We start from the raw sequence: 15,603 nt of genomic DNA on the forward strand, positions 1-15,603 counted from the left end.
TTCTTATCTCCATCCTTTCCTCCATTTTCCTGAGAGGAAGAGGATGGATAAAGGAGTGCTATTGGTATGCAAATGTTCTCATTAGGCAACACAGCAAAGGTTTACACTAGGCTCTGATGTCATTTGTGTAACATCATACGTCGCTCACAAATAGGCCCCCATACGTGATTACATCTAATGTGATGTTGAGAGAGCAGCAAAAAGCTGACCGGATCTCCATCTGAACATACTGTATGTAAACATCCCTTCAGAGTGAGGGCTCACAGAGAACCGATATAGTGTTGCTACGACAGTGTTACTCAAAGACAGAGAACGGTCAGTAAACAATCAAATTACCATGCGAGTATCATGGAWCCATATAATGTAATTCTGACATGCCATGCCATCACATATCTATTACCCATGCCAAAAATAACACAAAAAATGGTACTTACAGTCATTGCAGAGACACACTTGCTTCTGAAGAGACTAGTGATCGAAATGCCAACCCACCGAGGGACAGCGATGAGCCGAGAGTGAAACCATTGAGCCGGATGAAACCAAGACCGCTTCTGGACGCTACAGGGAGAGATGTAGTGTGATCGCCCAAGGATATCAGTCATCTCCAGCATCTGTCTTGGATCACTAGAGCCGGAGACTCAAAGCCCTATGGCAACTAACCAGCTGACATTSAAGACTTTCAAGAAAAGATACACGAAGACAAACACCCCTGATCTATGCTAGACTTTCAAAGACGCTGACACTTCATGTTCCGTAGTTCTTGTGACTCAATTCCAGGGATGACGACACAGCAATGTTCAATTGTCTGTGTGTGTGTTCTGTAGAGTAGGATATGAAAATATATAGTGGTGGACAGAATGGGGTGAACGAGAGGGGCCTCCGTGTAGTCAAACAGTATCATCAGGAGTGAAACGATAAGACTGGAGGTGACAATGAAGACAAAGAACAGACCGGTATTAAATATAGGGAGAATCTCAATGGCATACTCCTCGTGTCCTTTCTTCTCACCTCCTCAAAAGGAGATGAAAAATCCAGAAGATGTGAAAATCCATAGGTCCCGCCCCTCTGACCTTCTCCTCCAATGGGTTTTGAGAAGGAAGCAAGGCGAGARGACGCAAGGAGTATGCAATTGAGATTCTCCCATAGTGGACAAAATGTGGAATTGAAGCAAGGGAAGAGGGAAAAGTCCAACCGGGTATAAACCCAGGTTGTTAGTGTGAAACATAACTGTGTAAGTCCACTGAGCTAAAGCCTAGGCATTATTTTGGCAAAAAAACATAAGCATAATTCACTGAACAATTGACTAAACCACCTCCGAGTGATAAACAAAGTCAAGACCAGAATGGTTTAAAATTGTGTGTTGGAAGTGTATCATATCATATACACTTGGAGATTAAAAAAAAAAAGTATTTATTTATTTTACCTTTATTTAACGAGGCAAGTCAGTTAAGAACAAATTCTTATTTACAATGACGGTCTACCAAAAGGCAAAAGGCCTCCTGTGGGGACGGGGGCCTGGGATTAAAAAGAAAAAACAAATACAATATAAATATAGGACAAAACACACATCACAACAAGAGAAACAACACAACACCACATAAAGAGAGACCTAAGACAATGACATAGCAAGGCAGCAACACATGACAACACAGCATGGTAGCAACACAACATAACAACAACATRGTAGCAATACAACATGGTAGCAGCAAAACATGGTACAAACATTATTGGACACAAACAACATCACAAAGGGCAAGAASGTAGAGACAATAATACATCACACAAAGCAGCCACAMCTGTCAGTAAGAGTGTCCATGATTGAGTCTTTAAATGAAGAGATTGAGAYAAAACTGTCCAGTTTGAGTGTTTGTTGCAGCTCGTTCCAGTCGCWAGCTGCAGCGAACTGAAAAGACGAGCGACCCAGGGATGTGTGTGCTTTGGGGACCTTTAACAGAATGTGACTGGCAGAACGGGTGTTGTATGTGGAGGATGAGGGCTGCAGTAGATATCTCAGATAGGGGGGAGTGAGGCCAAGAGGGTTTTATAAATAAGCACTAAACTAGTGGGTCTTTTTATTTATTTTTATTCCACCTTTATTTAACCAGGTCGGCCAGTTGAGAACAAGTTCTCATTTACAACTGCGACCTGGCCAAGATAAAGCAAAGCAGTGCGATAAAAACAACAACACAGAGTTACACATAAACAAACGTACAGTCAATAACACAATAGAAAAATCTAAGTAAAGTGTGTGCAAATGTAGAAGAGTAGGGAGGTAAGGCAATAAATAGGCCATGGAGGCAAAATAATTACATTTAGCATTAACAAGTGACAGATGTACAGATGATGATGTGCAAGTAGAGATACTGGGGTGCAAAAGAGCAAGAGGATAAATAACAATATGGGGATGAGGTAGTTGGGTGTGCTATTTACAGATTGGCTGTGTATAGGTACAGTGATCGGTAATGTCACGTTCTGACCTTAGTTCTTTTGTATTTTCTTTGTTTTAGTATGGTCAGGGCGTGAGTTGGGTGGGTTATCTATGTTTTGTGTTTCTATGTTAGGTTTTTCGTTTGGCCTGATATGGTTCTCAATCAGAGGCAGGTGTTAGTCATTGTCTCTGATTGGGAACCATATTTAGGTAGCCTGTTTTCTGTTGTGTTTTGTGGGTGGTTGTCTTCCGTGTTTGTGTGTTCCACACAGAACTGTTTTGGTTTTCTTATCGATTCACTTTGTTATTTTTGTATTGTTGTCGTGTTCAGTGTTATTAAATATAATGGACACTTACCACGCTGCGCATTGGTCCGACCTTTCAGATGAGGAGGACGAATTCCGTTACAGGTAAGCTGCTCTGACAGCTGATGCTTAAGTTAGAGCGGGAGATATAAAACTCAAGCTTCAGTGATTTTTACAATTCGTTTCAGTCATTGGCAGCAGAGAACTGGAAGGAAAGGCGACCAAAGGAAGTGTTGGCTTTGGGGATGACCAGTGAAATACACCTGCTGGAGCGTGTGCTACGGGTGGCTGTTGCTATGGTGATCAGTGAGCTGAGATAAGGCAAGGATTTACCTACCTCTGGGTGTTGAGGACATGGGTTCTACTAGAGATAGCTTGAAGCTGACAATTGACTTGTGTTGGTGATAAAAACGTAAAAGCTAGCATTCTGTAGACAAGATGTGGTGTGTGTGACTTGATATAGAGAGAGCCTGGAAGAGTTAAGAAMAATGCCTCATTGTCTCATCTTCTGGCATCTGGGAAACTAAGTAAAAGACCATCCTGTGTGAATAACCAAGGTGGCTTATGGGAAGGTTAGAAGTGACTGACTAAGCAATCTTGCTATCAGCTATATAAAAACTGTGCATCATCTGTAAAGGCTAGACTCTCAGCCTAACAGTCAGTCAAGACTGGTGGGCTGACGGTCTCATTATTACAATAATTAATCTATATTAAATAAAGATGATTGTTGGCCTCCCGGGTGGCACAGTGGTCCAGGGCACTGCAACGCAGTGCTAGCTGCGTCACCAGAGTCTCTGGGTTCGCGCCCAGGCTCTGTCGCAGCCGGCTGCGACCGGGAGGTCCGTGGGGCGACGCACAATTGGCCTAGCGTTGTCTGGGTTAGGTAGGGTTTGGCCGGTAGGGATATCCTTGTCTCATCGCGCTCCAGCGACTCCTGTGGCGGGCGCAGTGCGCAGTGCGCGCTAACGAAGGGAGCCAGGTGCACAGTGTTTCCTCCGACACATTGGTGCGGCTGGCTTCCGGGTTGGAGGCGCGCTGTGTTAAGAAGCAGTGCGGCTTGGTTGGGTTGTGCTTCGGAGAACACGTGGCTTTCGACCTTCGTCTCTCCCGAGCCCGTACGGGAGTTGTAGCGATGAGACAAGATAGTAATTACTAGCGATTGGATACCACGAAAATTGGGGAGAAAAGGGGATAACATTTTTTWAAATTAAAAAAAGATGATTGTTTGAAGAAATCTCTCAGTACCGAATTTCCATGACATTTTGCTGAGATCCTGGTTGAAGACAGCAGAGGTACTGTATATTTAGAGGGAAAGTTGGTCAGGATGATATCTAAGAGGGTGCACATGGTTACGGATTTTGGGTTGTACCTGGTAGGTTCCTTGATCATTTGTGAGACTGAGGGTATATAGCTTAGATTGTAGGACGGCCGGGGTGTTAAGCATGTCCCAGTTTAGGTCACCTAACAGTACGAACTCTGAAGATAGATGGGGGGGCAATCATTTCACATATGGTGTCTAAGGCACAGCTGGGGGCTGAAGGGGGTCTATAACAAGCGGCAACGGTGAGAGACTTGTTTCTGGAAAGGTGGATTTTTAGAAGTAGAAGCTCAAATTGTTTGGGCACAGACCTGGATAGTATGACAGAACTCTGCAGGCTATCTCTGCTGTAGATTGCAACTCCGCCCCCTTTGGCAGTTCTATCTTGTCGGAAAATGTTATAGTTAGGGATAGAAAATTCTTGATTTTTTGGTGGCCTTCCTAAGCCAGGATTCAGACACTAGGGCATCCGGGTTGGCGGAGTGTGCTAAAGCAGTGAATAAAACAAACTTTGGGAGGAGGCTTCTAATGTTAACATGCATGAAACCAAGGCTTTTATAGTTCCCCTGGGGAATGGGAGTGGTGCAGGGGGCTGCAGGGTTAACCTCTACATCACCAGAGGAACAAAGGAGGAGTAGGATAAGGGTACGGCTAAAGGCTATAAGAACTGGTCGTCTAGTGCGTTCGGAAAACAGAGAGTAAAGGGAGCAGATTTCTGGGCACGGAAGAATAGATTCAAGGCATACTGTACAGACAGGGGTATGGTAGGATATGAGTACAGTGGAGGTAAACCTAGGCATTGAGTGACAATAAAATAGGTTTTGTCTCTAGAGGCACCAGTTAATCCAGGTGAGGTCACTGCATGTGTGAGTGGTGGAACAAAAGGGCTAGCAGGCATATTGGGCAGGGCTGGAGGCTCTACAGTGAAATAAGACAATAATCACTAACCAAAACAGCAATAGACGAGGCATATTGACATTAGGGAGAGGCATGTGTAGCCGAGTGATCATATGGTCCAGTGAGTAGCAATAGATGAGTCAGGGAGCCAATTCAGTAGTCGCTACTACGCTAGGCGAGCTGGAGACATGGCGATTCAGACAGCGGGATTCAGACAGCTAGCGGGCCGGGGCTAGCAGATGGGCTTCCAGGGACGTCGGAACGGAAGAGCCTGTTGAAACCACCCCGGACGGTTACGTCGGCAGACCAGTCGTGATGGATCGGCGGGGCTCCGTGTCGGCAGTAAAGGGTCCAGGCCAATTGGCAAAAGAGGCATTGTAGCCCAAGAATTGGCTGATGGACCTCTTCGGCTAGCCGGGAGATGGGCCTAGCTCGAGGCTAGCTCCAGGCTAACCGTCTTGCGATGGGTATACAGAGATGACCAGTTTACAGAGGAGTATAGAGTACAGTGATGTGCAGGGATGCAAACTGGTGAGGGCCCAAAAAGGTGACACTTTTTTTTGCACTGAAACACGCAARAAATCCCTGCTAGGGGGAAATGCAGGTTTTAACTAATTAAACAACAAAGAATATGATCTACATGATCAGTCTCTGTGTGTAAAATAAAAAGTGGTTAATGTGAACCTAACTCACAGCTAAAAAATGTAAAGCAATCCAATGTTATTTTTTGCCTAGACTTTGCTGCAAATGACAGTCAAGTCTGAGAAAAAACAATACACTAATATTGCAGTTAGTCATGACAGCCTTTATAATAGAACGCTTGTTACCATGACAGCCTTTATAATAGAACACTTGTGACCACACACACAAATCTAAATATTGCACTTGGGGAAAAAACATATTAAAGTAGAAATGGAATGAAACAAACAGGCATTCTATTTTCACTCTATTATAGTGGCCTCTATAGTAGACATCGATCAAGTGCACAAGGCTACATGCATGCAAAAATAATGTTCACTGAGTAAAAAAAAGTATAATCCCCCCGTCACTCACACACAAGTGTTAGTGTCAAGTTCAAGACAACATAAGCAAAATCTTTGGGCTACACTGCACAGTATTACAATTGTAGACTTTCTGCCTGTGGACTTCTGTTCTACAATGTGCCAGCAGAGCATGATACCCTTTGTTGGCATAATTGATCTCTTTCAGGCAGAGTACACCTGGCATACACCTTTAGATCCACTGTATTGAAAGAGGGAAAGTGTGTGGTGTTCCTTTCACCTCACCTTTATAGTGGCATCCAGCTTAAGCCAGGCCCAGCTACACTTGATCGCTGAATGACTTGTTTAACAAGCCATGCCTCATTTTCACCTAATTCTCTCATTCTGAAAATTAACCACATACTGTAGAGGGAAAATATTAGTTCAGAGATAGTAGTTTGTTCGTTAGCTAGTTAACATTTCACACAGATTGCCAAGGTCCAGTAAGCAACTAACGCGTTATAACTTGAATGGCAAGGAGGTCGTATACCAGTTATTACAATAGCGAATTGGTTAGGTTACTAACGTTAACGTTAGCTCATATGATGTTGTAACATTAGCTAGCTAATGCTACCTGTCTGACTTTATTAGCAAGCTAATTTTCACACCATAAACTCAATTATTTGATCAGTTAAGTTGGCAAATGTTGCTCAACATTTCTCTGGCTAGCCAGCTCAGAATTCGATCCAGCTAGCAAGACACTTAACAATGCTAACAATACTTGTTCCATCACACTTTCTCCCTCACCTCTAACTTTCCAAATGACAGTTGTTTTTCGGTTACTACTCATGAAGTATGCTTCATCACCTTATCACCCCCTTCTCCGTGGTCAGGTTTCTCACCTACCTCTTCTTTATCGTCCAGGGGACGCGCTGCTGTAACTAACAAACGRCCTTTCTACTCTCTGCTGTCTTTCCAGGGCGCGCGCGCTAATGCTGTAACTAGCAAGTTGGTTGTCTCGTCTCTCTTCAGTCGCGTGCTGCATTCTGTTGTTATGTGAACGATTGGCTGAGCCATGGATACAGACAGTATTGCTCCAAATGCGCATCACTCGTTCGCTTACAGCCAGTAGTGATCCAACACCCCTCCCCCAACATTTTCTTATCGGATCTACACAAAAAATGTAGGTCACCTATTTTGGATTCAAAATGGCGAATTTTGCCGAAAGGTGACTAGTTTGCTTCCCTGGATGTGTCCTATTTAGGAGTATTTGTGGCAAATCTGATGGCCGAATGGTAAAGAACATCTAGCCGCTCGAGAGCACCCTTATCTATAAATTATGTCTCCGTAATCTAGCATGGGTAGGATGGTCATCTGAATCAGGGTTAGTTTGGCAGCTGGGGTGAAAGAGGAGCGATTACGATAGAGGAAACCAAGTCTAGATTTAACTTTAGCCTGCAGCTTTAATATGTGCCGAGAGAAGGACAGTGTACCGTCTAGCCATACTCCCAAGTACTTGTATGAGGTGACTAGCTCAAGTCCTAAACCATCAGTAATAATAACACCTGTGGGAAGAGGGGCATTCTTCTTACCAAACCACATGACCTTTGTTTTGGAGGTGTTCAGAACAAGGTTAAGGGTAGAGAAAGCTTGTTGGACACTAAGAAAGCTTTGTTGTAGAGCATTTAACACAAAATCCGGGGAGGGGCCAGCTGAGTATAAGACTGTATCATCTGCATAGAAATGGATGAGAGAGCTTCCTACTGCCTGAGCTATGTTGTTGATGTAAATTGAGAAGAGCGTGGGGCTTAGGATAGAGCCTTGGGGCACTCCCTTGGTGACAGGCAGTGGCTGAGACAGCAGATTTTCTGACTTTATACACTGCACTCTTTGAGAGAGGTAGTTAGCAAACCAGGCCAAAGACCCCTCAGAGACACCAATACTCCTTAGCCAGCCCACAAGAATGGAACGGTCTACCATATCAAAAGCATTGGCGATGATAGGGGCAGACACTTTAAAGAAGAAAGGGTCTAAACCATCTCACCCAGATGTTTTTTTTGGGTCAAGTTTAAGGAGCTCCTTTAGCACTCAGTGACTGCCTGCAGGGAGAAACTTTGTAGGGGGGAAAAGGAAGAAGCATCGGGGATAGTCACATTAGAAGGGGTGGGAGATGAGGAAGTGTTGGACGGAATCCTGATTTAAGGAAGTGGTGATTAAAGGGCTCAGCCATCTGCTTCTTGTCAGTAATAACCAGATCATCAACATTAAGGGACATGGGCAGCTGTGAGGAGGAGGGTTTATTCTCCAGGTCTTTAACCGTTTTCCAGAACTTCTTGGGGTTAGACCCACAGAGAGAACTGGCCTTCCAGATAGCCTGAGTGCACTTATTTCTCACTTGCCAGTCAGCCTGAGTATGCGTGTGCCAAGCCTTTCGCCAAATGCAATTCTTAAGGTGGAGTAACTCCGCAAGATCAGTCGAACCAGGGGCAGAACSTGTTTTTAATTCTCATTTTCTTTATGGGGGCGTGTTTGTTGACAATACCACTCTATCTTTGACAGAGGGGATCAAGCTGATTCTACACCATTTTACAGAGGTCAGTTCATGAAGGAAGGCTTGCTCATTAGTTATAAAAGCAAACGTCTATTTCAAATCAGGACAGGTCGTTTCACTGAGCAGCCATTACGAACATAGGCTGTAAAACAGTGATCACTAAGGTCATTACAGAAAACACCAGACTGATACCTATCAGGGTTATTTGTGAGGATAACATTGAGGAGAGTAGTCTTTTCTAGGTGTTTGGAGTCATACCTTGTGGGATTGGTAATAATCTGAGCAAGTGTAACGGATGTGAAATGGCTAGCTAGTTAGCGGGTACGCGCTAGTAGCGTTTCAATCAGTTACGTCACTTGCTCTGAAACATATTAGTAGTGTTACCCCTTGCTCTGCAAGGGCCGTGGCCTTTGTGGAGCGATGGGTAACGATGCTTCGTGGGTGACTGTTGTCGATGTGTGCAGAGGGTCCCTGGTTCGCGCCCGTGTCGGGGCGAGGGGACGATTTAAAGTTATACTGTTACATTGATGCTGTTGACCCGGATCACTGGTTGCTGCGGAAAAGGAGGAGGTTGAAAGGGGGGTGAGTGTAACGGATGTGAAATGGCTAGCTAGTTAGCGGGTAYGTCACTTGCTCTGAAACGTATTAGTAGTGTTACCCCTTGCTCTGCAAGGGCCACGGCTTTTGTGGAGCGATGGGTAACGACGCTTCGTGGGTGACTGTTGTCGATGTGTGCAGAGGGTCCCTGGTTCGCGCCCGGGTCGGGGCGAGGGGACGTACTAAAGTTATACTGTTACACAAGATTTAGGGAGTCCCATTGCTTTAGTACTTGGTCAGGTGGTTTAAGCATGTCCCAGTTTAGGTCACCTAGCAGGACAAATTCAGACTTAGTCTAAGGGGCCAGGAGAGAGCTTAGGGCATTTAGGGTACAGGCCGGTGCTGATGGAGGACAATAGCACCCAGCAACAGTCAACAAAGAACTATTTGAAAGTTTAATGCTTAAAATCAGCAAATCAAATTGTTTGGGGTCAGACTTGGTGGAGACAACCGAGCACTGAAGGTGATCCTTGGTAAAGATTGCCACTCCCCCACCTTTGGAAGATCTGTCTTGCCGAAAAAGGTTATAACCAGAAAGGTTAACATCAGTATTCAAAACACTCTTCCTTAACCACGTCTCAGTAAGCCGGTAATTAGATTCACCGTGTAAGCCGGTAATTAGATGACTTATGACATTTTAAAAAGGGGGAAATCATTTAATGAGAATTAACTTTAATGTATGAACAAATCTTTATTATCCTGGATGGTTAAATAAATTTATGTATTCATTGCCGTGAAAAGTTCTTTGAACATATAGTTTCCTTCTGGGAGGTCAGAGATAGTGTCAAAGATCGGGAGTTTAAAGCTATGCAGCATTTATTTAAATTGATCATAGCAGAAAATATATACAGTACATGAAAAAGTAGAAAATTGTAACTTCTTTTTTTGATACTTGATCCCTGAGCTGTCCACAAGTCGAAGAAGTTTGGGACAATTACAGCATGAAGTGTAATTCCGAGTACATTCACGAGACAAGAGCGGCTTACAGAAGAAAGTGCATACATTTTCATACTTTGTTCATAATGCTCCCCCGTGGGAATAGAACCCACAACCCTGGTGTTGCAAGTGCCATGCTCTACCAACTGAGCCACACGGGACGTAACTAGCCTGCTTTACAAATACATAGTAAAATATCTATCACCATAACCTATCTATCACCATCTTAGTAATGAGCTCTGTGATAACAGCCAGACAACGATCAGGACACATGGAAACGTCTCTAACAAGCCCTTCATTTCCTCAGTATTCTTTACTGTATTGTGTCAGTCCATGTTAGCGTTGAGCGGCTCCTCTTGTAGTCAGTTACCTCTGGTAACTTGATCCCGGGCAGAGGTAACGCATAATCATAAACTCTGGGTTATCTTCAGTTGGCACGTAAAACGCTTGGAAATTGACAATCGGATAAGAGTGTTTCAAAGTACCTACTTAAGACCCTGTACTAGTTGTCAGCTGGGTCTGTGTTGAATTCCAATTAGGTTCGTTGAATCTGTGACAGGTCTGAATCTGTGAGAATGAAAGAAAGATTTGTTAGTGGGCTACTATAGCACTAATATAAGAAATAGGACTGTCAGTCCAAAAATGTTTGTTGATGATTATTTTATATTTTGAACTATTATGATTGGCAGCATGGGACAAACATCTACATTAGAAAACACTTTTCATGCAAAGATGTGGTTTATTTAATTATGCCTCACACTATGTTCCCATCCAACCATTTTTATGCAAGTAAAGAATAAATAACCTGTCAGATAAAAAAATTCACGACAGGCCTGATGGAAAACAGCAAAACTTTATTGTTGTATATTTGCAGTCACGCGATGCTATGTTGTGGTCCTCCCACTATGACTTGGAAAAGCATGAAGGGTTAAATAGGCTACAGATTAAATTAAGATGAACTTCACAGGATTGTGAAAGTGCACGGCGATGAGCTTGATGGTCATTTCCAATAGGTTAAATATCAAGGATTATTATTTGTAGGCTATGCTGGTGACATGATTCTTATCCATAACCTCATCGTGGCTGCGTTCACACAGGCAGCCCAATTCTGATATTTTGCCACAAATTGGACTTTTGACCAATCAGATCAGATCTTTTGCCCATAATAGGCAAAAGATCAGAATTGTAGCACACCCTCTCCGCAAACTGTTGTCTAGCGAGCATGCAACAAGACCAGATTGGGCATGTTTGCTTTATCAGAGCACAATTTGTGACAAAACCATCAGTATAGTTGAAAATGCAATGGAAACACATTGAACTTCGTTTTTTTATTTGAGACATGAAGACATGATGCAAAGTTCTTTATATGTGCACTGGATCAATACCCACTGCATTTTATCTGCAACAAGACAGTTTGATGGAAACGCACCTCCGCTGGTAAAATGTGCATCTTTTTTTATGCAGGTAGAAGATAATTCACTTAAATATTTCAACAAGTGGATGGAAAACTTGCTAGTGCTGTAATACTCACCAGAGCTTCCACGACTTCCATAGGCTTCATCTAAAATGATAAGCAAAGGCAGAAATCAATATTAGTAGTATAGTACAGCAGTATTATAGTAGTATAGTGTACTGTACTGAAGGAAAATCATGGGCTTAACATGCTGACTAGACCACCTTTGCGAGCAGGTTGATTTTGTCCAACCACTCTAGACTCGATCAGGACACGCAGGTTGAAATATCAAAACAAACTCTGAACCAATTACATTAATTTGGGCAATTTAATTTAATTTATGGCAATTTAGCTAGCTAGCTAGGTTGCTGTTGCTAGCTAATTTGTCCTGGGATATAAACATTGGGTTGTTATTTTACATGAAACGGCACAAGGTCGTCCACAGATAAAAGGGTAAACCGAGTTTGTTTCTAGTAATCTCTCCTCCTTCTTCTTGATATGACGGTTGGCAACAAACTTTAAGTTGCATTACCGCCACCAACTGGACTGGCGTGTGGACCTCAGTTCATCATTCAATCACCCATGTGGGTATATGCTCCTAAAAACCAATGAGATGGGAGAGGCGGGACTTATAGCGTATCAAGCGTCACAAATAGAACCAAGTTCTATTTTAGCGCCTGGCTACGCAGATGCTCGTTGGCGCGCTCGAGCAGTGTGGATGCAATGATTGAATAACATGTGTGTACATTTATTTTGCGATGTGGTCAGTATGTTAGGGCTTAATAAAGCCATTTTTTGTTTACGTGACAATGCGTCAAAAAGCCCTGTAGGAGAATACTACACTCTGACGTCAGGACCTTGACAAAATTAACAGTGAGTGATGGCCATGAAAACACACATGACTTATGGCTATAGCTATGTTCAACAAGTATATTATTACTCTGGCTTTATTTAGCTCTATTTGTGAGAGCTAGATAACCTTTCATTACGTGGCCAGGAAGTTATGATCTCACCGTTTTCACCTTTCGCATCGGGGGCATTTGTAAGAACTTCTCTCTCAGAGGACAGATCGACTACAGTAGCCAAGAAAAGAAAACATTTTATGCCATTATTCTTTTTCGGATACCCACATCTAATAAAAAATGAAAATAGTCAGGGGAATACACACATCTATTTAATTTTCACCACTTGTTAAGAGTTGTTTATCATTTTCTAATTGACCTCATGTAATAATACTGCGCATGAATTGAATACTTACCAGAAGTGGTTTCACCTCCTTGATCTAAAATAATCAAAACACAAAGACATTAAAACACAATGAAAAGAGGTCCTGGAAACGAGACACCTATCCCAAGAATAAAACTCACCAATCAAACTCCCTCCATCTTGAGATCCCAGGGCAGCATTCTCTTCAGGATTAGCTGGGAAAAATCCTTTCCCATTAGTCTAGAACCTAAGTTCTATGTACAGTATCATACAATGTTTGGTTCCACATGGAGAAGAGTCTGTATGGCTCTGATCAAGCCAGTGTTTTAACACTTCTAACAAAACATGAGTCTAAATAAAGAGAATAAGTAATTAACCAGCATGCTTAGTACCTTGGTTAATATAATGCACTGTATTCATCGGCTGAGCACCCTTGTCTCTGTTTATGTTAGGCTGACATTCATTTGGTTTAATAGACTATACTCACCAGCCAAATGTCCATTACGCGCAGATCTCAGTCTGTTTTTGAAAAACCATACAACAACAACAACAACAACAAAAACAAAAACAGCCAGTAGGCAAACAAATAGTCCAATATTAGCTGGATGTGATCCCTCCACTTGACTCTTTACTTCTGAATGTTTTTTCACCTCTGTAAGCACACAAGAACACACAGTAGTCATTCCATTGGTTTCTGCATAGTTGTTATACAAGTGTACAAAATCCAACGATTATCTTTGAATGGTGTCCACTAAATTTATCCAACATTTACTAATTCTGACCTTAGAGACCATTTGAATTGCTCATAAACATCACAGTGTCCATGCTTTGAAGTAATTTCAAGACATTGAATTGAAAACAACATTTTACCCCAAGTGTTTTTCCGTGTTCCGGGGAAGCTTTTATGATTGACCACACATTGATACACTTCAGACTCGGAGGCGTTAATCATCACTGTCTTTCTCAGCTGGTAGGTATTGTCTTCGTTAGGTCTGACCCCTGATGACCGGACACCCTCCATCTCTGTTAAGTTTACATTGTTCCTAAACAGATTCATTTCGATGGGTGAGGAGCTGGGATAGGTTCCGGTTACTAGACACGTCAGGTTGTTGTGCCCAGGTTTTAGATAGCCACGAGGGACAGTGTAGATAAGTGGATCAGCTACAACATTGCAGAGACATAAGAATACATGGTTAATTACAGAACATAAATATGAGACCTGGGAAAAAAGGTTATGAATACAGATATGATTGACAGTGGGATAGGTGATAAGAATGTGATTCATACAGTTGGTGATTACATGACTTGATATACAGTAGTTGAATGCACTGACTAAGTGGCTTTGGATAAGAGTATCTTCTAAATGACAAAATGTAAATGAAAATGTTCTGAAAGAACGAACATACATCTGGAACAGCTTATGAAATTATAAATATGCAAAACCAATGACAAACCAACAGTTACACTCACATGAGTTATTGTACCGAGTTGCATTGAGTTCAAATTTCAGAAAATTATCGAGTGCCGAATAACATTCCACATTCAGAAAGTTGGATATTTTATATTTGATGCTCTCTTTTCTGTTCCAATTGTCTATAATTAACTGAGCAGCATAATCTGCTGGAGACCATTTATTTGTGTTATGAATGAAGTTCACTGTTGTTTCTCCATCATAGGCAAACTCAGCAAACAGGGTTTCCTCATCGTGAACAGGGTTGCGTTCAGGGATGTTCTTACAGCCAAACCTCATCTGCACAATAGCACCGCCTACAACAAAGATGAGAGGGATGAAAACAACGCTGATAAAGCAAAGATGGTAAACTATGAAATAATAGCTGCAACTCACTTAGATTTTTTGTCATGTGCATCTTCAGTTCTTCAGCTCTGGATAAAAGCCACTTATCAATCTTCTGTCGACTTCTAATACTGTCTTGCCAGTACTGATTCCCAAAGCTTTTCTCCTTTTCATTCCAGATTTTTTTAGGTACAGGGGACTTGAGAACACTGCTGTAGAAATCCATTGGTTCCCCATCCAACAAACCAACAACTTCATAGTGGGAAGAATTAAAGAAAGTGTACATGTACTCAAGTATATGTTCCTCTGTGAGCAGAGGATGTTGGGAGAGAAAGGGAGAAAAATTATGATAATTAAAACTATTTTATTAAAAAACAGAACAAATAATTGGCTACATTTACATTTTAGTCATTTAGCAGACTTACAGTTAGTGCATTCGAGAAATTGAAAATAAATGTAAGTGATTTCTTGTCTGAATAGATAAACATCTCGACAATATAAACTGTTAGAATAAGCTTGACTATGATAATATAAGCGTGAAATAAAACGTATGCAATTAACGTTAATGAGTTTGTTCTAGGTTTCATTTTCGTTTTACATTAATGGATATTTCGCCTTATCAGTTGAGAATCCAATGTTTTGTAGCCTAAAGGTGATGCAAAAATGTCATTTTTCTAGTTTTTCAGTTGCCTACTATACATAAAAACAATTTTAAAAATACCAAACCCGGTATTTTGGGTAGCTGATGGTGTACATAATGCAGTGGACAGTAGCCTATGTGAATAGATGCAAACATAGTATATTTATAGAATCCATTCCCTTCCGTATCTAATTCTATGTTCTAGATATTCTGTATCGTATTCCTTATAACGAACAAGTTCAGTTAAAAAGTTACATAGACTATCAGAACAGAACCTCAAAACAGCCCTAGCCAATTCATTTTGTAAAAACATAACTTACCTTCAGAGCCTGACTTTACATCAGTTTGGTAAATTAAAGAGAAAAGCATGAATATACATAAGTATCGGAACATAATTTTGTGGGCTAATGATGGTAGCGTTAGATTCTTACGATCAAACCACCCTCGCGGTTTGAATATTCTTTGCATTGCAGTCAAATCCCCTCCTAACATATTTA

At 41.9% G+C, this 15,603-nt stretch overlaps 1 protein-coding gene across 6 annotated transcripts; it reads right to left on the reverse strand.

The window, feature by feature from the left end:
* Positions 1-9,869: 9,869 nt before the first annotated feature.
* On the reverse strand, positions 9,870-15,603 carry LOC111979712 (major histocompatibility complex class I-related gene protein). 6 transcript variants are annotated; one of them, XM_024010385.2, is made up of 10 exons: positions 15,427-15,599; positions 14,518-14,772; positions 14,142-14,438; positions 13,542-13,832; positions 13,159-13,323; positions 12,833-12,898; positions 12,724-12,747; positions 12,479-12,538; positions 11,544-11,573; positions 9,870-10,579 (listed from the first exon to the last, which is right to left on the reverse strand). In XM_024010385.2, the coding sequence occupies exons 1-10, from the start codon at positions 15,596-15,598 to the stop codon at positions 10,548-10,550; spliced, it is 1,392 nt and encodes a 463-aa protein (XP_023866153.1). In that variant the 5' UTR covers position 15,599; the 3' UTR covers positions 9,870-10,547. The 6 variants fall into 6 exon arrangements, with proteins under 6 accessions (XP_023866153.1, XP_023866155.1, XP_023866157.1 ...); XM_024010387.2 differs by having other exon boundaries at positions 12,833-12,886; positions 15,427-15,596; XM_024010386.2 differs by having other exon boundaries at positions 10,059-10,579; positions 12,488-12,538; positions 15,427-15,603.

The sequence above is a fragment of the Salvelinus sp. IW2-2015 genome, linkage group LG19 (assembly GCF_002910315.2).
Source record: "Salvelinus sp. IW2-2015 linkage group LG19, ASM291031v2, whole genome shotgun sequence".
NCBI lineage: Eukaryota > Metazoa > Chordata > Actinopteri > Salmoniformes > Salmonidae > Salvelinus > Salvelinus sp. IW2-2015.

Excerpts from the sequence above, each read along its gene's own strand:
- LOC111979712 (XM_024010385.2), bottom strand. The coding sequence starts at position 15,598 with ATGTTAGGAGGGGATTTGACTGCAATGCAAAGAATATTCAAACCGCGA. Across the intron at positions 14,439-14,517 it reads GCACATGACAAAAAATCTAA|GCGGTGCTATTGTGCAGATG; the intron begins GTGAGTTGCAGC and ends TCTTTGTTGTAG. Across the intron at positions 12,748-12,832 it reads AGATGGAGGGAGTTTGATTG|ATCAAGGAGGTGAAACCACT; the intron begins GTGAGTTTTATT and ends TGATTATTTTAG.